This window comes from Zea mays, chromosome 9, assembly GCF_902167145.1.
Source record: "Zea mays cultivar B73 chromosome 9, Zm-B73-REFERENCE-NAM-5.0, whole genome shotgun sequence".
In the NCBI taxonomy this organism is placed as follows: domain Eukaryota; kingdom Viridiplantae; phylum Streptophyta; class Magnoliopsida; order Poales; family Poaceae; genus Zea; species Zea mays.
Window position 1 is genome coordinate 80,452,612 of NC_050104.1, and position 26,229 is coordinate 80,478,840.

Below are 26,229 nucleotides of genomic sequence, written 5' to 3' on the forward strand. Positions count from 1 at the left end.
TTCTCTTTGACTTTGGATAATGCCTTTGCAAATGAAGTGGCGGTTAAGGATTTAATTGTAGAACTCAAGAAGCACAGTCCTTTAGTATGCGGTGGGCTATTTTTTCATGTGAGATGTGCTAATCACATTCTGAATTTGGTAGTTAAAGATGGTATGCGTGTGATTGCCTCTGCAACTGAAAAGATTAGAGCTTTTGTTGTTGCTGTTAAGGGATCACCACTTCAATGGGAGGAGTTTATGAAATGTGCCACTGAATGTGGGTTGGACACCAAACCTTCTCTCTCAGTTGATGTGTCTACACGGTGGAATTCAACTTTTTTAATGTTGAGGGATGCTCTCTACTACAAGGATGCTTTTGAGAGGCTCACTTCTATTGATCGTCGTAGGTATCGTAGTATTGCACCTTCACCTTTCTGAATGAGTCAGTGAGTGAGTGCTTCTGTGCTTGAGTCTCAAACTTATCACATGACATATGTCATTTGACGTCTAGTGAGATGAACTTCTGGTCTTTGTGGATTGTCTTGCCACTTGTGGTTGTGGACTTGCAGTGTATCATTTTATTTCTAGCTATGGTTATGGAATATGGACTATGATATTTATAGAATATGGACTTATGGCTATTTCACTTTTTTGGATGCTATATAATATATAGGTATTGTGATTATGCCGTAATAGTAAGTATTGTTATATGATCAAGATTTATAGATATTATCATGTTCTACGGCTTGACATGTTTATGAGTTTATCGTTTTTAAATGTTGTTTTGATGGTTTTCGATCGATTTCGATGCGTCTTCGATCCTTTAGTTATCGTTTTTGTTATCGTTAAATATCGTCGCCGTTTTTGTTACCGTCAAATATCGTACTGCTATCGTTTTCAAAAAAATAATATGAAAGTGAAAGTGGTTGAGCTTTCTTCCAATCATTTTTGACCGTTTTCATCCCTAGATCAAGTGCAGTTTAGCTGTTTTATCGGGCTATTAGCAGATATTAGTGGCTGATTACGTTTAGCGTTAAACCGTGCTTAACTTATCCCCAACCCTCTCCAGCGGCGCTATAGCCGGCTATTTAAAACATTGCTCCACGCCTCCACAGTCCACACACGTCGCTGCCCAACTCCATGCTCGTGGCGGCACACCCAGCTCCACGTGCGCGCTCTGTCGTCGCCGCCTAGCCAAGCTCCGCGCGTCGTGCTGCTAAGCTGCTTAGCCCAGCTCCGCGCGCCGCCGCTGCCGCCTTGCTCCACGCAGGCGCGTCGGCGCTGCGCCCGGCTCCACGCGCCGCCGCCCAACCGTGTGCTTCGTAGTCCGTGCGCCGCCGCTGTCCGCCCTGTTCGGCAGTTTGGTTCCCATTGCAGCCCGTGTCGTCGTCTCTGTTCTTGGAATGGCGGCTAGGACTAGGAGCTTAGGAGCTCGAAGCAAATGACGCATGGTTCTCTGATAGTGTAAATATGTTTTCTGCCAGCCACCTCATGTTTACAGGTATGATCAGAGCTTGGCAATTCTCAAGCACGTAAATCTTTGACTGTGTTGTGAATTTTTTGTTGTTGTTGCCTTCATTTTAATGGCGCGTCCTCCGCCACTGACTTTAGTTGCTAAGAACTGCGACATAAGTCTAGAAAGCTCACTTCGAGACGTCTCTGTGGCTGCCATGGCGAGCTGCTCGTGAACCATTATGCTTTCCAGCCTGCCGCGCCGTCCATGACCATGAAGGAGACGGAATTAGGGCCATGGATGCATGCATGCCAAACCGATGTTGACTGCCTCAAAAACAAAAATTAGAGAACACGTGATAGCTGTAAATACATAAATTTGTGCTGTGCGAGAATCAAACATGTGCAATAGTAAATTAGGTATGAGCACGTGAAACAAACCGTACCGCGCAATTGGCTGGATTTCACGATCATCAATTTGCATATTTAATTTGTGCAGTGGTGCGCCGGATATCCACCACTATTTACACGCATCAAGTTGCACGCCTCCTTTTTGACACATTGAGTGGCTATTGCAACGCATGCCCGGCCTCTCAAACCTCTATAAATAGCTCAGATCGGCTGCGCTCGACCATGCATGCATACATACATATATATAGCAAGAGTAGTGTTAGCTACCTGCACTCTGTCAGCTATCACCAGGCCAAGAGCTTAAGGTAGTAGCGAGATTTGATTTGATCGTATATATGGCTATGCATCGTCCCAGCAGAGAGGCGTGTGCGGTCGCCATGGCCATGGCGGCGCCGTTCCTTGCGACAGCGAGCAACAACATCGGTAGCGCCAGCAACGGCGAGATCAAACGCCGGCAGACCTCGGCCGACGCCCTCCAGCGCACGGTGTCCGACGTCTCCCACGAGCTCCACCACCAGCAGCACGGCGTCAACGACAATAATCAGGAGAAGAAGGCGGCGGAGGCCGAGAAGCACCAGCAGCTGCTGCATCCGGGGCCTGAGGTGCAGGACGCCAAGTGTGAGTGCTGCGGCATGTCGGAGGAGTGCACAACAGAGTACATCCGCGGCGTCCGCGGCAGGTTCTCGGGGCGCTGGGTCTGCGGCCTGTGCGCGGAGGCCGTCACTGAGGAGGCCGAGAAGAACGGCGGGACGCTGGAGGAGGCGCTCAAAGCGCACATGGGCGTGTGCAAGCGGTTCAACGGCTTCGGCCGGACGCACCCGGTGTTGTTCCAGGCCGAGGCCATGCGGGAGATCCTCAGGCGCCGGGCCAAGCTCGGACCTAGGTCCAGGTCCAGCATCAACCACAGGGAGGTCAGGGAAGCGGATAAGGCCGGCAGCGGCCGCACGGGTATCGCACGCTGCTCCAGCTGCATGCCCTCTATCACCGACGACTTCAACGAGGGCGTCGTCGATCAACAAAAACTGATTCTCGATCGGTTGGTCGATTAATTATAGAAGTTTTTAGCATGGCAAGCTTTGCACTCCTTTAATCTTCACTTGTTTGAAGGCTTAGAGGTTGCATTAGTTCGCCTGATGCTTTAGATTGTTATTAGCTTTCTGTTTAAGCTAGAGTAGAGGGTCCGGTCCATCCTTGCTTTTATTTACATGGCACTATGGCTGTTTTTTGCTGCACTACTAGCTTTGAGTTAGCTAGAACCTCGAGCAGCTTTGTAGTCTAGTAATGCTTCGTATGGTTTCTTCGTGCAACCTCAGTTGCATTGCATGTAGACGTCGATCGAATTTACGTTGTTTCAGGGTGCAGTTTCCAACTGATATATAGGTCAGTGGAATGCTTGGTCACGCTTTGGTAGTGTTGAGGTCTTGGCTATGTTCACAATTGGGCTTGTTGAGCACTTCTTGTGGCTGTTTGCCTCACAAGAGGCGCGGACTTCAGCTGTCTATATGGCTAAAATTGTAATTTTATGCCGGCTCCAATTTTAGTGGGCATGTTTATAGCGTGAATAATTTGTATTGCAGACCTTCTACATGAATAAATGATATGTAATGATATATGGATTTTAGTGCTTAATTCATGTAAGTTGCCTACTATTTTATTCTACATGTTTCGTCACAAGGGAGACTATGATTTGTAACATACTTGCAACTTTTCATATTTAATTTTTTATAATAGAATAAAAGTATCCTAGTTCATTGTGACAATAGCACAAACAGAGACATAACATCATTAATATAACCTATATGTAAACCTCCATCCATGTCTAGCAAAAACGTTCATTATGGTGATCTCCATAGCATGGCAAGAATTTCATATAACATTTTGAATCGCCTCATTTTGTAATAATGCCCATAATCATATCCAATACATGGCCCTGAACAAAATCTGCCTAAAAAGATGGTACCTTTTGTTTATCAAACACAATGTCATTCCAACTTCGTCGTAAAGCCCAACATAGAGTTCAAACTCCAACCAAAATTTGATGTTTTTATCATTTTTTATCTCCATTTGACCAAGAACTCAACATGTATGCAACATTAAAAGTGGGTGTAAACCAACAGTCTAATGGTGGGACAACCCAATAGTCACTCTGATTAAAACTTGTCCAATACACTCGTTGAAGTTTGGAACCCTAACCAATTTTCTTGAATACAAATGAATGGCAAAACTAGTGTTGTGTTTGTTGAGATATGTTATTGTACCTGACAAAGCATGTGTTGATCAGATAGAGTTAGTTAGCAACAACCTATCATATGGGCTTAGGTCTGTTGAGGTTGTTAGTGTTGAATCCTGTGCCCAACAAAAGGTTGTTGCTCATGTAAATCCTGAGCACCATTGTGCCTATTTAATAGAGCTATGTGACCTCGTCTAGAGGTGAAAACGGTTCTCCAATTTATACATGGTATCAAGAGCCTCATCTTCATAAAGCTCGTCCATGACATCACCATCCAATATTTCTCTTTCCCTCCCTTCCTTCCTAAACATTTTCATCACCGAGAAGCTCTCTAGGTCAAATCATGTTCTCTGGCAGGCTTAAGTTCTATCGGTGTTCTGCGCTACCCAACTTGAGGGCTATCTTGATAGATCTATTGGTGCGCCTCATCTGACAGTCAATGAAAAAGACGGCAACGAGGTCATCCCTAAAAGGGAAATAGGGTCAAACCTTTTCCTAATTGATTTTGGTGGTTGAATTGCCCAACACAAATAATTGGACTAACTAGTTTGTTCAAGATTATGTATTCTACAGGTGCCAAAGGTTCAACACAAACCAATCAAATGAACAAGTTAGGTTTCAAAAGGAAGGAGCAAAAAGGAAACCGAAGGCTGCCCTGGTCTGGCGCACCGGACAGTCCGGTGTGCCACCGGACAGTGTCCGGTGCACCAGGGTGCTTCAGCTCAAACTCTTCACCTTCGGATTTCCTAGGCGCATTTCCGCTATAATTCACCGGACTGTCCGGTGCACCAGTGGAGCAACGGCTATCTGCGCGCAACGGTCGACTCTGCAAAGTAAACAGTACTGTGGCAGAAGTCAGAGCAGCGGTCAGAGGGGCACCGGACTGTCCGGTGCGACACCGGACAGTCCGGTGCGACACCAGACTGTCCGGTGCCACATGAGGACAAAGCCTCCAACGGTCGACCAGCTCCAAGCCCTAACGACAGGATGACGTGGCGGCGCACCGGACAGTCCGGTGCGCCCTTCGCCAGCAGACTTCACCAATGGCTAGATTTTGGTTGGTGGCTATAAATACCACCCCAACCGGCCACTTCAATGTGTGGGAGCCCAAGCAACATTCCAAGTCATCTAGTTGACATACTCAAGCCCTCCCAACCACATATATTCATTGATCCATCCTATACACAAGATCTAGACCACTACAACCATCACAAGTGCCACAAAAGAGAGAGCAAGCAAAAGAGAGCTACTCATTTGAGCTTAGCATTAGTGCCTTGTGAGATTCATTGAGAGATAGTGTGTCCTACATCTTTGTGTTCATTTGTGCGTGGAGTATTGACTCCCATCCAACTTCCTCCAAAGTTTTGGAGGCTTGTAAAAGCTAGCAAGAGACACCAAAGAGTGTGGTGGTCCTTGTGGGATCAAGAGTGATCCTTGAGAAGAAGAAGAGCTCGCCGATCCTTGTGTGATCGGTGGAGAGAGGGAAAGGGTTGAAAAAGACCCGTCCTTAATTGGACTCCTCAACGGGGACTAGGCCTTCGAGGGCCGAACCTCGGTAAAACAAATCACCCGTGTCCATTGTGTTTATTGCTTGTGATTTGTTTGTTTTCCCTCACTCTAAGTTTTTCCTTGCACTATTCTTTGCTAACCTTATTTGGTGTTGCCTTAAGTTAAATTCTCATTTAGTGAGGCAACACATTGCAAGAAAGAACTTGTGGCATTACTCTTCTTATCTAAGCCCTTGTGATTTATTCTCATAGACTTATTAGTAGTATTTATTTTATCAATTCCACATTATTTGAAAGCAATACTCTTTACAAGCAAGGACTTAGTTTTTATACTCCGATAATTCTATATCTTGTTCTAACCACTAGTCAAGGGATCTAGTTGGGGGATAAAGTTTTAATTTTTCAGGTTTCGCCTATTCACCCCCCCCCTCTAGGCGACTTTCAATTGGTATCGGAGCTAGGCACTTCATATTGAGTCTAACAACTCGAAGTGATGGCTCGTAGAAGATCCCAAAAGAACAAGAAGACAACTCCGAAGGAGAATAAGGAGGTAACTCTTGAAATATTACTTCCCGATTATTCTAATTATGATTCATGGTCTACTAGAGTGATAAATGCTTTTAGAACCATAGATCCACAATTAGAACAAATTTTAGACAAGAGTATTATTCCTCCTAGTTTTGATAGGAAAAATATTTCCGAGGAAGATCAAAGATGTATACGCTTAAACTATCTAGCTTTTGACATCTTAGTTAATTCTCTAAGCAAGGAAGATTATCATGCCCTCATAATGAATCATTATGAACATATTCCCGATGCGCATGATATTTGGACTAGAATTAAAATCAAGTTTGATAAGTCCAAACATGATAGTTCCTTTTTTGCTTCTACTTCCTTTGGTATTTGTGATACTAACCCTTGCAAGGAAGAAGAAGAAAATGACCGATGGAGATCAAACGATGAATCCACCTCTCCAAAAGGTTTGTCTTCCCATTTGGATTCCCACATATGTTGTGTGGCTAATGAAAATGATAGCGGAAGTACAAATGAGGATGAGGAGGAAGAAAGAAGCTTCGTGCAACTCTACGCTCGCCTAAGCCAAGAAGATAAGGCGGTCATGCTCAAACTTCTAGAAAGAGCGAGAGAGCAAAGCGAAGCTCGTCAAAGACTAGAAGATGTTCTCTCCATGAAAATGCTACACTTTGACGAGTTCACTAAAGAACATGAGGAGCTAAAGTGCTCTCATGTTGATTTGGTCCAAAGGTATGAAACTGTTTCAATTGAGCAAGATAACGCTTTACATTGTATCGCTCAATTAGTAAATAGGAATACCTTGCTTAAGGACCAAGTAGAAAAGCTAAAAGTTGAAAATCTAGCTTTTCAAGAAAAAATATGATATGCTTCTATGTTCCCATGAAAATCTTAAAGATGATCATATCATATTAAACATTGCTCATGAGGTTGTGATAGAAAACTTAAAATCTCAACAACCTCACTCATGCACATGTATTCAAATTGAAACTACATTACCATGTGCTAATGCTTGTTGTCCGTCGACAAGCAAATCTTCCTTTGAGCTAGAATTTGCAGGAACAAAAGATGATACATATCAAAAGCTCAAAGAAGAAAATGAGAGGATAAAGATGAGCTTGACACAACTAAAAGGGAAGTGCATTGCTCAACCTTCTCAAGATAACCGTGATCACATGGCGAAGAAGCTTGAGACGGGAACAACTGTGGCATGCACTAAATCCCTTGAAGAAAATGTCAAGGACTTGAGGATTGCCAAGAGGAGGAAGCAAAAGAAGAAAATCAATACCTCTTCCAAAAGCCTCAATCATGCCTCCATAAAAGGTAACATCCAAGGTAATAATCAAATCACACTTCATACAAATAGAAATAAGAAGTGTAGTGAATGCTTTGAAAAGGGGCACTTGATTAGATCATGTCCCTATATTAAAAATGGCTTGATTATTAACAAGGATGATAAACTTTGTTTTAAATGCTCAAAGAAGGGACACTTCATTAAATCTTGTCCCCATTTGAAACAAAAAGGCATAGGGCTAGAAAAGAAAATATTTACTAACCATGTAGCAAGCAAGAAACGAGGAAGAAAGAAATCTTCAAGACTTGAAGATCGCCTTTGCTACATATGCCGAAAGAAGGGACATCAATGCAAGGATTGTCCCATTGGTAACAATCCCACTCCTAGCTTGTCAAATAATTCTCATGTAACTAGGCAACCCAAAATTGCAACTTGTGCTAGAAAGGTAATGAGTTTACCTAGTGCTAACACAAAGGACTCTTGGGTTCCTAGATCCTTGTTGACTAACCTTGATGGACCCATCAAGAGATGGGTACCAAAATATGCTTGACAAGCTTTGCAGGAGAAGGAGATAGTATGAAGCTTTGGGATGCTTGAGAGAGTCAATACAATTTTTATTAACTCAAGCTATCAATCTTTAATGATCTATATCCAAGATTGACCCAAGGTTATTTTGAATTATTATCTCTTAAACTCATATCATCTCGAGGGAAGGTATTGATGTTGTAGGAAATAAATATTTATCCCTTGCCGAAAAGTCAAGACCTACAACATGGAGGAAAGTCAAAGGATGGTAACAATTATGCTTCTAAGTGCAAATATCTTAAATTATCATTTCTTATGTGTCTTGTGTAGTCACATAGAAAAAGGAAGCACTTAAAATGTTCTTAAATTATGTCACCATTCTTTGAAGAAATTCCTCCCATATGGTAGATTGTACATTCATCTTTTCTATACTATGGCAATGTACATGTTTTTAAATTATTGAGCAACTCATGGCATGATTTTTCACTTATTATCTTGTTATTGCCATGACTCTAGATATAGAGAGATGTTCCATGTTCCTAAAAAGAATAGGATGTCATGTAAGGAATTCAAATCCCTACGACATCTACAAAAGGAACATTCTCTCTATAACTAGAATAGTGAGACTAATGCTTGTATCTAAGTAACCCATGTAGTCTCACTAATTTGTTTCTCTGTGGAAATGCGTAATTTAACATAAAAGGAAAAATCAGTCCAATGATTTATGTCGTTTTGCTTCTTGCATATATTGGATATGATTCTTCTACATCTATCGCTCTCCATGTTATAAATTAGATTTATTCCCATAATCTTAAAAGATCTAACTATGTTTGTTCCATAAGATAAAACTGAGCATACTTCTAGGAATAATCTAGTTCATATTATAAAGTTTCCATGCTTTAGTAATCCACTTTGTATTCTTTATCAAAATGATTACTCAAGGGAAACTAGTGCTTGTGTTGCTTTTAACATTTCTCTTGAGCTCACTTATGAAAATCTACAAGAGAGTGAGTGCAAGTTTAAAGCCATAAGCCGCAAAGGGTTGCTCTTCACCCAAAGGAAGGAAGGTAAAAGCAAAGGTATGGGAACTCATCTTCTCAATCAAATATAGTTCCCATCAATGGTTGTTTACTCTAATATATCATTTTCTACCTATGTAAAGAATATATTCTTATTGGACCAAAGTCGGATAAATATGCGTTCAATCTCATTCTCACAAAATGCACTTGTCCATTAGAATCTATTTCATACCTTTGCTATACATAGTCTCATATTGATTTGCTTCTAAATAATAATCAATAAATTCAATGTGAAGAAGTAAATTTTTCTGTGATTGATCAAAATGTTTAAAAGGTGCATATTCCTAGATCTGTGCGCTAACATTAAGGAATTTACTTCAAGTATATTTGAATTTTGGATGATGAATTGTGTTTATTTCCTGTCTAAGAAATCATCCTTCATCATATACTCCCTTGCGCTATTAACATCTCTCTTAAGCATTTCCAATAAGCTTGTAAGGAAAAAGAGACAACTACAAAGGGAGGACACTCAAATGAAAAAGGAAGAACATCAAGGACAACAAAACCTACTTAGACAATAAGGTCTTCACAACAATCAATGGTGTGGTTGTAAGCATTCTTTATCTTTTTCATTATGAGTTTACGAGGCTTAAGTTGTTTATTGCAAATCTTATAAGCCTTGATCAAACATAAATAGTGCTTCTCCCTATTTTCCTTAAAAAAGAGTGCATTCACTCATTTCTTTCATTCTTGATGCATATCTTTAGGGGGAGCCTATTTCTATATCTTTGTTATATTGAGACTAGCATGTTATCTTAGTAATCTCACATAGTCTCATGTATGAGAACAAGTTTCTCATAAGGCATGCTACTACATTTCAATCCAACTTATTAAAATAATGTCACCTTTGTCAAGGATTGTAGCTTTCAATGTTAAAGCAGCATATTTATTGGATTCTCCTATTTTTGAGCTTGATTGAAAATCGAATGCCTATGTTGTTCTTTTGATCGCATCTGTTGTTTGATCATTGAATAACTTCAATTATCACTTATGCTTCTTAGTGCCTCATGTAATTTCAATTTGATTTCAATTGTAATTTCAATCGACATCTATCTTGATATGCACTAAGTTAAAAGGAGAATTCATGATATATCTATGCAATTTGTGATCTACTTGATATCTAAAAACAATGACTTAGAAAAAGATCACTAGTTGTAGAACTCTCTCTTGTGCAAAATATTTCCATACATTGTCTTGAGTACAGGTCTTAAGCAAATTCAATAAGACTAAGGACAAAGCACAATGAAGAGAGCATCACTATGTAAAGGTACAAAAGGGTAAAACTCCTCAATCTCATTCATACATGTACCTAAATCTTCCTTCATCCCTTGCATATCTTGTATAAAAGAAAGAGAAAGCATGTTCATGCATTAAATCCTGCTTCATACCTAGTTTAACTTCTCAAACATTCATTCTTAATCTTTGTTTAAACTGGGTGAAGTAATTTTATTGTCAAGGAGCTTAAAGCTTAACCTTGTAACGAGGATAAGCTGCCTTTGTTCCAAAGGTGGATGGTCCTTAAGTCTCTTTGAAATCCTTAAGGGTAAATGCTTGAGATATTTATAACATGCTTTCATAAGTGCATAAACTATCATGAGCATCACACCTATACTATGACACAATGCACTCCACATTATCTATGATATAGACATGATCTCATTAACCTAATTATGTGCACTTTGTATTTAAGACCAAAAAATTGTATTCCTCTCAAAGCACATATTTAGGGGGAGAAATCTATATTATATAGAATTGTTTAAGATTAATTGACATATCCTTTCAATCAAGTCTCTTTCCCTTGGTACATTTGCTATTTATATTTCTCTCTATTTTATGCCAAGGCTAAGACTAATATGTTTTCATGAGCATCTCATGTATTAAGTCTTAGATTGAAAGGGAAATGGAGTATTCGGCAAAGACATCGCTTCCACTCAACTCCATCGGTATTATCCACTCTTTGTCGGTATTCCGCCAGCTCTCTAATTTGGTATAATCTTCACTCATGTTCTATTTGCCAAAAGGGAGAAAGTAGTTAGAGAAGGGCTTATATTTCACTCTAAGTATCCGTTTTTGGCGATTCATGCCAAAGGGGGAGAAAGTATTAGCCCAAAGCAAAAGGACCGCACCACCACCCTTATTTTAAAAAGAGTTTTTTCAAATTGGTATCTTATTGTGTTCAAAAGGGGGAGAAAGTAGCATCTTCAAAAATTGACATCTTAAAACCCTCTTGAACACTAAGAGGAAAAATTTATTGAGGGGGAGTTTTGTTTAGTCAAAGAAAAAGCATTTGAAACAGGGGGAGAAAATTTCAAATCTTGAAAATGCTTCTCAAAATCCTATTCATTTATCCTTTGACTATTTTGTAAAACACCTTGAAAAGAATTTCCAAAAAGTTTGCAAAAACAAAACAATTGGTGCAAGCATGGTCTAAAACATTAAAAATAAAGAACAGCATCCATGCATATCTTACGAAATATAGATTGGTTTAATTCCAAGCAACCTTTGCACATTTATCATGCAAACTAGTTCAATTATGCACTTCTATACTTGCTTTGGTTTGTGTTGGCATCAATCACCAAAAAGGGGGAGATTGAAAGGGAAATAGGGTCAAACCTTTTCCTAATTGATTTTGGTGGTTGAATTGCCTAACACAAATAATTGGACTAACTAGTTTGTTCAAGATTATGTATTCTACAAGTGCCAAAGGTTCAACACAAACAATCAAAAGAACAAGTTAGGTCTCAAAAGGAAGGAGCAAAAAGGAAACCGAAGGCTGCCCTGGTCTGGCGCACCGGATAGTCCGGTGTGTCACCGGACAGTGTCCGGTGCACCAGGGTGCTTCAGCTCAAACTCTTCACATTCGGATTTCCCAGGCGCAGCTCCGCTATAATTCACCGGACTGTCCGGTGCGGCACCGGACTGTCCAGTGCAGCAGCGGAGCAACGGCTATCTGCGCGCAACGGTCGACTCTGCAAAGTAAACAGTACTGCAGCAGAAGTCAGAGCAGCGGTCAGAGGGGCACCGGACTGTCCAGTGCAACACCGGACTGTCCGGTGCCACATGAGGACAAAGCCTCCAACGGTCGACCAGCTCCAAGCCCTAACGGCAGGATGACGTGGCGGCGCACCGGACACTGTCCGGTGCGCCCTTCGCCAGCAGACTTCACCAACAGCTAGATTTTGGTTGGTGGCTATAAATACCACCCCAACCGGCCACTTCAATGTGTGGGAGCCCAAGCAACATTCCAAGTCATCTAGTTGACATACTCAAGCCATCCCAACCACATATATTCATTGATCCATCCTATACACAAGATCTAGACCACTACAATCATCACAAGTGCCACAAAAGAGAGAGCAAGCAAAAGAGAGCTACTCATTTGAGCTTAGCATTAGTGCCTTGTGAGATTCATTGAGAGATAGTGTGTCCTACATCTTTGTGTTCATTTGTGCGTGGAGTATTGACTCCCATCCAACTTCCTCCAAAGTTTTGGAGGCTTGTAAAAGCTAGCAAGGGGCACCAAAGAGTGTGGTGGTCCTTGTGGGATCGAGAGTGATCCTTGAGAAGAAGAAGAGCTCGCCGATCCTTGTGTGATCGGTGGAGAGAGGGAAAGGGTTGAAAAAGACCCGTCCTTAAGTGGACTCCTCAACGGGGACTAGGCCTTCGAGGGCCGAACCTCGGTAAAATAAATCACCCGTGTCCATTGTGTTTATTGCTTGTGATTTGTTTGTTTTCCCTCACTCTAAGTTTTTCCTTGCACTATTCTTTGCTAACCTTATTTGGTGTTGCCTTAAGTTAAATTCTCATTTAGTGAGGCAACACATTGCAAGAAAGAACTCGTGGCATTACTCTTCTTATCTAAGCCCTTGTGATTTATTCTCATAGACTTATTAGTAGTATTGATTTATCAATTCCGCATTATTTGAAAGCAATACTCTTTACAAGCAAGGACTTAGTTTTATACTCCGATAATTGTATATCTTGTTCTAACCACTAGTCAAGGGATCTAGTTGGGGGGATAAAGTTTTAATTTTCAGGTTTTGCCTATCCACCCCCCCTCTAGGTGACTTTCAATCCCCAAGCCCAACACGGAGTACACTCGCTAGGTCATGCAGGACCAGTCCGTCCTCAGCTATATGTTCTCATCGCTCATAAGGGAGATCTTCACAAGTGTTGCTTCGTTCCGTACCTCGGCACAAGTTTGGTCTACCCTGGAACAGATGTTCACATGCCAAGCTTGGGCACTTTCGATGAGCACGCTCATTGTGCTACATACTCTGAAGAAAGGAAACTCTCTGGTTGTTGAATACTACTCCAAAATTCGCGGCCTCGTTGATGAACTTGGTGCCTCGGGCATGGTTATATCTGATGATGAACTGGTGTCCTACATCTTGTCTGGTCTTGATGAAGATTATGATCTGGTGGTCTTAACAGTTCTGGCTCGTGTGGAACCAATTACACCTGGTGGCATGTATGCACAACTTCTCAGTTAGGAATCTCAGCTTGAGCTACAATCTGGAACCAACAACACTCAGTTGTCAACCAATATGGTGTCCCATGGTGGTTGCGATAGGGGTCGATCTAGCTCTTCCTCTCGTGGTGGTGGGTGATCCTGTGGCCATGGTTGCTCCCAAGGCGTCTACTTCAACAACAACAATAATCTTCGCAATTCATAAGACATTTCTAGCGGAAACTAATCAAAGAAACCCATGTGCCAACTACGCTTCAAGGTTGGACACGTTGTCACCAACTATTGGTACAGGTTTGATGAAAATTTTGTCCTAGATCAATGCCTAGGTGCGGACACTACTCAATCTAGTGATGCATCTTGGTACGTCGACACGGTCCCAACTGATCACATCATCGGAGAATTGGGCAAACTTGTTATTTACGTTCACTATAATGGCATTGATCATATTCGCACCGCTAGTGGCGCAGGCATGAACATTCATCACATTGGTTTTTCTTCTATTCATACGCTTGGTCGTAATTTACATCTACACAATATTCTTCATGTTCCTCAAACATTGAAAAACCTAGTCTTTGTTGATCGTCTAACTATAAATAACAATGCTTTTATTGAATTTCATCCCAATTTTTCTTGGTTAAGGATTAAGCAACGAAACATGTGCTCCTTCATGGCCCATGTGAACGTGGGCTCTACCCCTTGTCGTCCCCTCCTCAGTCATCAGATAATAAGGCAGTGTTTCATGTTTCCTCAGTGACTTTGTCCCTTTTATGGTGGCACCACAGGCTCGACCATCCATCCTATGCCACGATGTCACGTGTCGTTCGTGAACACGCCTCATGCTCATCAGAGTCTTCATCCGAGTCCGTGTGTGGAGCTTGCCAATAGGCAAAGTCTCATCAGTTTCCAAGCTTTTCTCTTCACTTAATGTTCTTTGATGTATGGTGACCTGCCATTAACTCTTTCGGTCATTACAATTATTATGTTGTTTTATTGATGATTATAGTAAATTTACTTGGACCTATCTCATGCATCATAAGTTAGATGTTTTTGTTATTTTCAAGAGTTCCAAGGTCAAGTTGAATGGCTTCTTGGACGCAAAATCATTGCTAGGCAAATGGATTGGGGAGGTGAGTATGCTCGCCTCAACACCTTTCTACGACAAGTTGGCATCTCTCATCTTGTCTCATGTCCCCATGCTCACCACAAAAATAGGGCTACGGAGCGGAAACAACACCACATCGTTAAACTTGGCCTCTCGCTCCTTGCTACAACAAATATGTTGTTGAAATATTGGGATCAAGCCTTGGCTGCCACATATCTTATTAATCGGACACCTAGTTTTGTTATCGAGTTTCAAAGTACTCTCTTTCATCTCCTTGGCCACACAACAGAGTACCACAATCTCCAAATATTTGGTTGTGCGTGCTGGAATTGCCTATGGCCATACAGCACAAAAAAACTTCATTTTTGATCCCTTTGTTGTGTATTTTTAGGCTATAGTAAAATGCATAAAGGGTTTAAGTGTCTTGACCATGCCTCCGGTAGAATTTATATTTCTCGCCATGTTGTCTTCGAAGAAACAATTTTCCCTTTTGAATCCACGTCATCTACTAGAGCTTATTTCACCAACGAAGTTCTCTTCCTTGCAACTACGCCAGGGATGAATATGAATACCTTTGTTGATGATAGTTCATATGTCCCTGTTGTTTCAGTGCTCAGTAATGTTTCTGGCTATGATTTCATGCAGGAGACCTTCGGCTTGCCAATCGACACTAAGGCCCCGTTTGATTAGGGGTGACTAAAGTTTAGTGACTAAAGTTTAGTCACTTTTAGTCCCTAAATAAGTAAACATGGTGACTAAAGTGGGGTGACTAAACTTTAGTTCTTTAGTCACCAAGGGGTGACTAAAAGTGTCGGCGTTTCGAGACCGGGGGTCCCTCAGGCCGACGAGTGAGTGCCGTGTGCCCCAGCCCAGATGGGTCGAGCGCGTGGGCGAGCACAAAGGGGGGAGAGAGCGAGGCGGCCGGAGTCCGGCGCGAGAGAGGTGGGAATCCCGCGGCCTTCGTGTTCGTCCCGCGCCCAGGTCGGGTGCGCTTGTAGTAGGGGGTTACAAGCGTCCACGCGGGAGAGGGAAGCGAGCGGCCCCAAGAGAGCGCCTGTCCCGTCCTCGTCCCCGCGCGGCCAACCCTCTCTAAGAGGGCCCTGGTCCTTCCTTTTATAGGCGTAAGGAGAGGATCCAGGTGTACAACGGGGGTGTAGCAGAGTGCTACGTGTCTAGCGGGGGAGAGCTGACGCCCTAAGTACATGCCAATGTGGCAGCCGGAGAGATCTTGGCACCCTGCTGGTGTGATGTCGTGGCCGTCGGAGGAGCGACGGTGTCTGGCGGAGGGACAACTGTTGGAGCGGTCGAGTCCTTGCTGACGTCCACCTGCTTCCGTAAGAGGGCTGGGAGCCGCCGTCGTCACAGAGCGTGCGGGGCGCCATCATTGCCTATCTGGCGGAGCTGGCCAGATGGGACACCGGTCTTGTTCCCTGCGGCCCGAGTCAGCTTGGGGTAGGGTGATGATGGCGCTTCCCGTTGACATGGCTGGCCTGCGCCCTAGGCTGGGCGATGTGGAGGCTCCTCCGAAGCCGAGGTCGAGTCTGTCTTCCATGGCCGAGGCCGAGTCCGAGCCCCTGGGTCGGGCGAGGCGGAGGTCGTCGACAGAGGCCAGGGCGGAGTCCGAGCCCTGGGGTCGGGCGGAGCGAAGTTCGTCGTCTTCTGGGGCTGAGCTCGAGTCCGAGCCCTGGGTCGGGCGGAGTAGAGTTCGTCGTCTTCTGGGGCTGAGCCCGAGTCCGAGCCCTGGGTCGGGCGGAGCAGAGTTGGCCGTCTTCCGGGTCTTAGCCCGAGTCCGAGCCCTGGGTCGGGCGGAGCAGAGTTCGCCGTCTTCCGGGCCTTAGCCCGAGTCCGAGCCCTGGGTCGGGCGGAGCGGAGTTCGCCGTCTTCCGGGTCTTAGCCCAAGTCCGAGCCCTGGGTCGGGCGGAGCGGAGTTCGCCGTCTTTCGGGCCTTAGCCCGAGTCCGAGCCCTGGGTCGGGCGGAGCGGAGTTCGCCGTCTTCCGGGTCTTAGCCCGAGTCCGAGCCCTGGGTCGGGCGGAGCATAGTTCACCGTCTTCCGGGCCTTAGCCCGAGTCCGAGCCCTGGGTCGGGCGGAGCGGAGCTTCCTATGGTGCCTTCGGCAGGGCCTGACTGCCTGTCAGTCTCACTCTGTCGAGTGGCACTGTAGGCGGAGTGGCGCAGGCGGCGCTGTCCTTCTGTCAGACCGGTCAGTGGAGCGGCGAAGTGACGGCGGTCACTTCGGCTTTGCCGGAGGGCGCGCGTCAGGATAAAGATGTCAGACCACCTTTGCATTAAATGCTCCTGCGACTTGGTCGGTCGGTGCGGCGATTTAGTCAGGGTTGCTTCTTAGCGAAGGCAGGGCCTCGGGCGAGCCGGAGATGTGTCTGCCGTTGGAGGGGGCCTCGGGCGAGACGGAAATCCTCTGGGGTCGGCTGCCCTTGTCCGAGGCTAGGCTCGGGCGAGGCGTGATCGAGTCGCTCGAATGGACCGATCCCTGACTTAATCGCACCCATCAGGCCTTTGCAGCTTTATGCTGATGGGGGTTACCAGCTGAGAATTAGGAGCCTTGAGGGTACCCCTAATTATGGTCCCCGACAGTAGCCCCCGAGCCACGAAGGGAGTGTTAACACTCGCTTGGAGGCTTTCGTCGCACTTTTTTGCAAGGGGACCAGCCTTTCTCGGTTGCATTTTGTTCCGGTGGGTGCGCGCGAGCGCACTCGCCGGGTGTAGCCCCCGAGGCCTCGGAGGAGTGGTTTCACTCCTTCGAGGTCTTAATGCCTTGCGTAACGCTTCGGCTGGTCTGGTTGTTCCCTCATGCGAACTGGCCGTAGCCCGGGTGTACAGTCGGGGCCCAAGTTCTCGGGCTGGTATGTTGACGCTGTCAACGGTTTGGCCGGAGCCGGGTTTGCGAGAGCAGCCCCCGAGCCTCTGCACAGGGCGAGAGGGAGATCAGGGACAGACTCGGCTTTTTTACATACGCCCCTACGTCGCCTTTCCGCAAGGAGGAGGGGGGAAAGCGCCATGTTACCCTTGATGGGCACCGAACATGGTGTCTCCGGTGAGCTGCAAGTGGGTAATCTGAGTGGACATCCGTGCCCCGTTCGTTAGGGGTTGGCTAGGGGCCCAGAGGCACGCCCAAAAGTACCTGCGGGTGATCTGCCGGACCCGGTCCCCTGGCGACGGGGTCCGAGGGCTCGATGCCTCCCTCCGATGGGATTCCGTTACAAGATCGCTCCCGCTGGTCTCGGAAATGTCCTAGGGTACCTCGGGAGCGCAGCCCGAGCCTCGGTTATGTATCGAACGTACCCCTGGTCATCCCTCGCTCGGTGTCTGAGGCGACTGTGAACCCTTCAGGGGCCAGCCTTCGAACCCCTGATCAGTAATGGGCGCGGAGCCCGGGTAGCCTGAGGCGGCCGTGGAACCCTTCGGGGGGCCGGCCTTCGAACCTCTGACCAGTAGTGGGTGTAGGGCCCACGCGATCTGAGGCGGCTGTTGAACCCTTCGGGGGGCCAGCCTTCTAACCTCTGATCAGTAAGGAGGCTCGGAGCCTGGTTCCTTCACGGGGAAGGATCCTTTTCGGGGTATCCCCCTTTCCCGGTCCCTGTTGCAAGAGATAGAGAAAGAGGAAAAAACGAAAAGGATACGGAATCGAAACGACGCGGCGTACCTTTTTTGGCGCGGTTATTTCGGCGAAGGCGAAGCGTCGCCTGCTTCTCTTGCCAGAAGCGCCGCCTGTCCTGCCGCGGAGTTAATGCGACGAGGCGAGTGGTCGGCGGGGCGGCCGTTGCGCGTGCACGAGCCGTTCGAGGAACGGCTGTTTCGCTTCGTATTTTTGAATCCTGCGTCCGGTCCGGGCGGAACGTTGGAACCGGCCTTGCCTCGGTCTTTATATACCCGGGAGAGGGTCTGGTGACGGTTCTTCGCTCCGCTTCCTGCCTTCCTCTTAGGTTTTTGCAACCCGAGATACTTAGCCAGAGAAGAGGAAAAACCGCCCTTCCAGCCCCTCGCACCGCCATCCCTCCCGCTTGGTGATGGCCGACCGGGTGACCATCATCTCGCCGCGCGATCCATGGCCCTTTTCCACGGTCACGGCGAGTGACCTGGAGGATCTGGTCGGCGAGGGTCTACTCCGTCCCCTCATCGACAAGCAGCGACCGGAGTGGATTCCTCCCATGGGCGGAGTCGCTCCGTCCCCACCGCCGGGGTACATCGTGAGCTTCGTCTCCTTCCACGAGCGGGGATTCGGTGTGCCGGCGGGCCGCTTCATGCAGGCGATCCTGCACCACTATGGGGTGGAGTTGCACAACCTCACCCCTAACTCCATCTCGTAGGCCGCCATCTTCGTAGCGGTGTGCGAGGGGTACTTGGGGATCGCCCCTCATTGGGATTTGTGGACCCATCTCTTTTGCGCGGAGCTTTTTTCCTCGCCGACGGGGGAGAGGAAGGTCCGCGCAGCGGTGCGGGCCAGCGGCTGCACCATCCTGCTGAGGCAGTCGCGGGCGTCGCTGTATATTCCTGCCATCCTCGCGTCCTCGAATAAGGGGTGGCAGCGCCGGTGGTTCTACCTCCGGAACGACGGCGAGTTGCTCCCGCCGTTCTCTCAGCGGGTTGTCACCGCTGCCACTGACGCCTGGCGCCACGGGACCCCGCACGAAAGACAGAAGAACCTCGAGCCACTTCTCCAGGCCTTGGAGGCATTGCGGGAGGGAGGACTCACCGCTGCGGGAGTGATTGCCGCCATCCACCGTCGGAGGGTGCTTCCCTTGGCGGAGCGGCGGCTGTCGCTTTGGGAGATGACCCCGGAGGCCGACTGGGAGGGCTCGCGGATGTCCCCTGATCCTCTTCCCTTCGACGCCCTCCAATGGCGGGTGTCCGCTGCGTTGGGGAAGCAGGACCCCCACGCCTTCTCTCAGCTTTCGATGCGCCCCGACCGAGGATGCGTGACGCTGGTAAGTGTCCGCTTCTTCCTTCTTCATACATCAGGTCGCTCCTGGTCCTTATGATTGGGGTTTTTCCCCTCCTCTTCAGGAGGTGGGGTGGCACAAGCCTTCCCTGCCACGGGTCCCGGGGGACGCGGTGGCCCGAGCGGCGCGGCGGGTTGCCGCGGAGGAAAGGAAGAAGAAGAAGGATGCGGAGAAGGCCCGGGCCCGCGAGCGGAGGCGGGCTCGAGACGCCTTGGAAAAGCGCCGTCGCCAGCAGGAGAGGGAGGGGCTCCCGATGGAGTCGTCGCCGGAGACGCCTGTCGACGACGACGACGGTGAAGATGATGACGAGGAGGATGACATGGCCGCCCATCTCGGCCTCAGCCCCGGCTTGGGGTTTGGCCAGGAGCCGCCAAGCCAGCCCCCGAGCGGGCTGACGCCGTCAGTCCCCGGAGTCGGGACGTCGGGGTCCCGGCCTGAGGGGCAAGAGCAACCCGAGAGGGCTCCTGGCCCCTCGGCTGGAAGAGCCGAGGTGACCCCGGAGGGCCAGGCCAGGGCGTCTGCTCCCCGGGAGCCGCCACTCGCGCCGGCAGCGCAGGGAGGCGACCCTCAGGCCACCGTCACAGTGCCTGGGTAGTCTGCCCACCGGGCGTCCAAAGCAAGGGCGGCACCGAAGTTGCCAGCAAAGCAGGCCTCGGCGGCGGTTGCAGGGGCCGGGATCCAAGGGACTTCCCCCTAGGCACGGTGGATCACGGCCCGGAGCGGGTAAGTATCTTGGAATGTCTTCGTCCTGGCTTTTCATTCGTATGTCCCGACCGTGATTTTTCTTTTCTCCTCAGCAAGCGAAGCCACGACCTGACCGACCTGGCACCCCGGAAGGCACTTAAGACGACGCCGGCTTGTGCAGCCAGCGCCGCTCCGGGCCTTGCCGTTCGGCCGACCCTCTCGCATGGCGTTCCACCTCAGGGGGCTTGGGCGGCGCCGGTCGCCGTGGAGCAGGTTCCCGAGGCTGGCTCCTCTGCCGAGGTGGCCATTGTCATAGGGGAGGCGGCTGATGCCGACGTGGCCCCGAGCCCACCGGTCGTGCCAGCCATGCCGGCGCCTGCCGCTACCGAAGTCGCCGCCGTTCCAGTCGAGGAGCGTCCGGTTGCTGCCGACGCCGAGACGGCTGATGCGTCGGCGCCTGGTGCCTCGGAAGAGGCAGGCGGGGAGGCGCGATCCGTCCCGCCAGGCGGCAGCCTCGTCGCTGTACGGCGGAGCCCCGAGGTTCGGCGCCAGCTGCTCCGGTTCCGGACCCATGAGGCCTCGGACCCCGTCTTCGTTCTCGACGATGAACAGGAGGACCAGTACTAGGATGAGCTCCACGAGCGTGCCGAAGCAACGGTGGGGTCGCTCCGGTCGTCGCTGGAGGTTTTCTACAGGGACGTCCCCAAAATCCTCCAGGTAACGGTTTCAGGCATACCTTTTCTCTTCTGTGACCGAGGCGTTCTTCGTGACGCCCCGTTTCCTTCCCTCAGGATCTGTCGGGTCGGAGCGCCGCCAAGTCGTCGTTCATCCGCCGCGAAGTCGATGTCTGGGGCTCGCTGCGGTCCCTGAGGACCTCGCTTGCCAGGGCTACTGCGCGCCTCTCTCAGCAGGGTGCCGAGGTAGCGGACCTTTAGTTGCTCTGCACTGACCTGAGAGCCGAGGCGGCAGCGGCGCGCACGGAGGTGGCAGCGGCACACGCGGAAGCGGCGGTGGCGCGCGCGGAGGCGGCCGCGGCGCGCACCGAGGTGCAACGGCAGCGGTCGGAGCTTGTCCAGGTCGTCGAGGAGCGGGATCGATCTCGGGGCCGGGCTGCCGAGGCCGAAAGCCGGGCCGACACCCTCGCGGCTGACTTAGCTGCAGCCCAGGTCGCGACCTCGGAGCAGCGTGCCCGAGCCGAAGGTATGCCTTGGCCATCCTTGGTTCTTGTTCTTGTTTGTTTCCTCTGCTTGTGCTTGAAATCGTCCTTCTGGCTGTTCGCAGAGCTCGAGTCCGCCCTCGATGAGTCCGCCAAGGCGCTTGCCGAGGCGCTTGCCGGGGCGGCCGAGCAGAGGGAGGCCGACCTTGCGGCCATGTCCGAAGCCGTCTCGGACGTCTATCGGATCCTCGGCTCCGGCGACGTCCCCTCAGGAAGCTCCCCTCAAAGTCGCCTTCAAGCCCTAAGTGATCACGCGCGCGGCAGAGTCCGTGAGGCGCTACACCACGGCGTCAGGCGGGCCTTCGCCGTGCTCGCTTCCCACTACGTCGTGGATCTGGAGCGGGTTAGCGAGGGGTATTGCCTTCCTGACGAAGACGAAGCTACCCTGGTGGAAGTCCAACGGCTCGACACGGTCGCCGCGGGTCCGAGCGCAGTGCTGGCGACCACCTTTGAGGCAGAAATCCTCCCCACTGCGCCGTCGCCGGAGGCCGAGATGGACCTCACCGAAGGCGGAGACGGAGCTGAAGGCGTGGCTCCTTCCCAAGGCGACGCCTAGCTTTTGTTGGAACAGTTTCTGTTGAATGTGCGTGTGTTCCCCTGCGGCCGCCGAGGCCTGAACACTTTGTTTCCATTGCATGAAGTCGTACTCCTCCTTTTATTTTGCGTGTCCGACTTTGTTTGTCAATAACAAGGTGGCTTCCCGAGTAGGGGTCATTTTTCGTGGCGGGTGACGAGTGAAGGTGTCCTTAGCCCGGAGGCATAGGAATCCCTCGGCTCAGTCAGCCTTGCCACTTACATGCACCCACGTTTGTTCCTTGGGGCCCTGTTTCTGATATAGCCAGGAGAACGCAAAAGCCTTTTTGATCGAAAAATTTTTGGATGCGGAGAGGTACACCCGACCTTGACGCAGAGGGGTTCCCCCTTTTTAGCCCCCGAGGGAGGGTCGGGCTTTGCCGAGGCGAGGCCGACCCTTCCTTGATGACTGAGACTTGTGCGGGAGCGAGGTATACGAACAGCTTGAAAACATCTTAAGGGTAGAAGCGACGTAGCTGTCGGATGTTCCAAGCGTTGCTGTAGACCTTGCCTTGACCGCCGGCCAGCTTGTACGTTCCGGGCTCTAGAACGTCGTCGATGACAAGCGGTCTTTCCCGGGGGTGTGTGCAGCCCCCGGGTGCCATCAGCGCAGAGGCCATCTGACGGGTCGGGCCCCGGCCCGAATATCCGGTGAGTGCTCGGCGACATCCCTTGGTATGCCGGGCATGTCCGAGGGACTCCACGCGAAAACGTCGGCGTTCGCGCGGAGAAAGTTGACGAGCACTGCTTCTTATTTGGGGTCGAGCCCGGAACCGATCCGGATCTGCTTGGAGGCGTCGCCACTGGGGTCGAGGGGGACGGCCTTAACCGTCTCCACTGGCTCGAAGTTGCCGGCATGACGCTTCACGTCTGGCACCTCTTTGGAGAGGCTTTCCAGGTCGGCGATGAGGGCCTTGGACTCGGCGAGGGCCTCGGCGTACTCCACGCACTCCACGTCGCATTCGAACGCGTGTTTGTACGTGGGGCCGACAGTGATGACCCCGTTGGGGCCCGACATCTTGAGCTTCAGGTAGGTGTAGTTGGGGACGGCCATGAACTTCGCGTAGCATGGCCTCCCCAGTACCGCGTGGTAGGTTCCTCGGAACCCAACTACCTCGAACGTCAGGGTCTCCCTTCGGAAGTTGGAGGGAGTTCCGAAGCAGACGGGGAGGTCGAGTCGTCCGAGGGGCTGGACGCGCTTCCCGGGAATGATCCTGTGGAAGGGCGCATCGCCTGCTCGGACGGAGGACAGATCGACGCGCAGGAGCCCGGGTCTTGGCGTAGATGATGTTGAGGTTGCTGCCCCCGTCCATAAGGACCTTGGTGAGCCTGACGTTGCCGACGACGGGGTCGACGACGAGCGGGTATTTCCCCGGGCTCGGCACATGGTCGGGGTGGTCGGCTTGGTCGAAAGTGATGGGCTTGTCGGACCAGTCTAGGTAGACTGGCGCCGCCACCTTCACCGAGCAGACCTCCCGGCGCTCTTGCTTGCGATGCTGAGCCGAGGCATTCGCCACATGCCCGCCATAGATCATGAAGCAGTCGCGGACCTCGGGGAACTCTCCTGCTTGGTGATCTTCCTTCTTGTCGTCGTCGCGGGCCCTGCCACCCTCCGCGGGTGGCCCGGCCCTGTGGAAGTGGCGCCGAAGCATGACGCACTCCTCCAGGGTGTGCTTGACGGGCCCCTGATGATAGGGGCACGGTTCTTTGAGCATCTTGTCGAAGAGGTTGGCACCTCCGGGGGGCTTCCGTGGGTTCTTGTACTCGGTGGCGGCGACAAGGTCCGCGTCGGCGGCATCGCGTTTCGCTTGCGACTTCTTCTTGCCTTTCTTCTTGGCGCCGCGTGGAGTAGACGCCTCGGGAGCCTCTTCCAATGGACGGCCCTGGGGCTGCTTGTCCTTTCGGAAGATAGCCTCGACCGCCTCCTGGCCAGAGGCGAACTTGGTGGCGATGTCCATCAGCTCGCTCGCCCTGGAGGGGGTCTTGCGACCCAACTTGCTCACCAGGTCGCGGCAGGTGGTGCCGGCAAGGAACGCGCCGATGACATCTGAGTCGGTGATGTTGGGCAGCTCGGTGTGCTGCTTTGAGAATCGCCGGATGTAGTCCCGGAGAGACTCTCCCGGCTGCTGCCGGCAGCTTCGGAGGTCCCAGGAATTTCTAGGGCGCACGTACGTGCCCTGGAAATTTCCGGCGAAGGCTTGAACCAAGTCATCCCAGTTGGAGATCTGCCCCGGAGGCAGGTGCTCCAACCAGGCGCGAGCGGTGTTGGAGAGGAACAGGGGGAGGTTGCGGATGATGAGGTTGTCGTCGTCCGTTCCACCCAGTTGGCAGGCCAGGCGGTAGTCCGCGAGCCACAGTTCCGGTCTCGTCTCCCCCGAGTACTTTGTGATAGTAGTCGGGGGTCGGAACCGGGTCGGGAACGGCGCCCGTCGGATGGCCAGGCTGAAGGCCTGCGGACCGGGTGGTTCGGGCGAGGGACTCCGATCCTCCCCGCTGTCGTAGCGTCCCCCACGCCTGGGGTGATAGCCTCGGCGCACCCTCTCGTCGAGGTGGGCCCGACGGTCGCGATGATGGTGCTCGTTGCCGAGGCGGCCCGGGGCCGCAGGCGCGGTGTTGCGCATGCGCCCAGTATAGACCGAGGCTTCCCGCATGAATCGGGAAGTCGCGACATGAGGTTCCGAGGGGTATCCTTGCCTTCGGGAGGCAGTGCTCTCGGCCCGTCGGACCGCGGCGCCTTCCAGGAGATTCTTGAGCTCCCCCTGGATTCGCCGACCCTCGGTGGTTGATGGCTCCGGCATCGCGCGGAGGAGCATCGCTGCTGCGGCCAGGTTCTGACCGACCCCACTGGATGCGGGTGGTGGCCTAACCCTGACGTCATCGGCGACGCGGTGCTGGAGACCCTGGGGCAGGTGACGTATTTCTCCGGCCGGGGGTTGGCCCGCCCATACCTGCCCGACGTCCCGGCGGATCGGCTCAAGCGCTCCTGCTCCCTCGTCGAGCCTGGCCTGCGCCCCGCGGACTTGCTCGAGCTGTGGGTCGTAACCCCCCACCGGAACGGGGACCACAGCTAGCTCCCGCGGGATGTCAGCGCGAGGCACTGGCCTAGGGAGATCGCCGTCCTCCGGCATGCCGAGATGATTGCCTTCGGAGGGACCCCCTAGCTCGACGTGGAAACATTCGCGGCTTGGGCCGCAGTCCTCGTCGTCGAGGCTGCGGCTACCGTCGGAACAGTCGGAGAGGCAGTAGTCGCATGCGGTCATGAAGTCCCGCATGGCACTAGGGTTGCCAAATCCAGAGAAATCCCAACAGATGTCGGGATCGTCATCTTCCTCGGACCCAGAGGGCCCGTAGGTCGAGACGTCCGTCAATTGGTCCCAAGGCGACCGCATGCGAAACCCCAAAGGGTTTGAACTCGCCTCTACGAGAGCGCCCGCCAAAGCAAGGTCGCTAGGCGGGTTGAGGCTGAGTCCAAATGACGTAGGATGGGAATCGGTCGGTACCTTTTGGTCGTCGAGCGGCGATGAAGTCACGTCGAGGACTGACTGCACCGTCGCCTCAGGTACGAGGGCGACGTCCTGCAAGCTTTTCGCAAGCGCGCTGGCGTCGTCCACTTGCTCGGGTTTGGCGTGTCGCGGGGAGACGGCGCTCGCCTTCGTCTCAAACGCGAGGTTGACGCCCGACGCGCCCCCCGTTGGGGCGCTAGGGACGTCGACTCGCTCGACAGCCGACGAGGCGCGGCCTCCTGCTTGGCCTTGGTTGCCCCGCCTCCTCCTCCTTTGGCGGGGGAGAGGACGGGGCGAGCTCGAAAGTCGTTCTTCCACCACGCGGGGAAGACGTCGTCGATTCCGCCGCCGGAGGGCGGGCTGTCGGCCGCCATTGTCGTTGTCGCGCGGCGGTGGAAGGAGTATCATGTCGTAGCTGCCGTCGAAGGACATGAACTCAAGGCTCCCGAAACAGAGCACCGTCCCGGGTTGGAGAGGTTGCTGGAGACTGCCCATCTGGAGCTTGACGGGAAGCTGTTCGTCAACACGCAGCAGGCCCCTACCTGGCGCGCCAACTGTCGGCGTTTCGAGACCGGGGGTCCCTCAGGCCGACGAGTGAGTGCCGCGTGCCCCAGCCCAGATGGGTCGAGCGCGTGGGCGAGCACAAAGGGGGGAGAGAGCGAGGCGGCCGGAGTCCGGCGCGAGAGAGGTGGGAATCCCGCGGCCTTCGTGT

General features: G+C 51.0%; 1 protein-coding gene and 1 non-coding gene across 2 annotated transcripts; both read left to right on the forward strand.

The window, feature by feature from the left end:
• The first annotated feature begins 2,097 nt into the window (after nt 1-2,097).
• On the forward strand, nt 2,098-3,418 carry LOC103638590 (uncharacterized). Its single transcript, XM_008661463.2, has one exon. It carries the CDS (start codon nt 2,178-2,180, stop codon nt 2,889-2,891), a length of 714 nt encoding a protein of 237 aa, XP_008659685.1. The 5' UTR covers nt 2,098-2,177; the 3' UTR covers nt 2,892-3,418.
• A 9,949-nt stretch (nt 3,419-13,367) lies between these two features.
• On the forward strand, nt 13,368-13,507 carry LOC111590195 (small nucleolar RNA Z247). The gene has a single exon (XR_004852907.1). It is a non-coding gene; the product is annotated as a small nucleolar RNA Z247 (small nucleolar RNA).
• The last annotated feature ends 12,722 nt before the right edge of the window (nt 13,508-26,229 follow it).

Coding starts and splice junctions, on each gene's coding strand:
- LOC103638590 (XM_008661463.2), top strand. CDS start 2,178: ATGGCTATGCATCGTCCCAGCAGAGAGGCGTGTGCGGTCGCCATGGCC.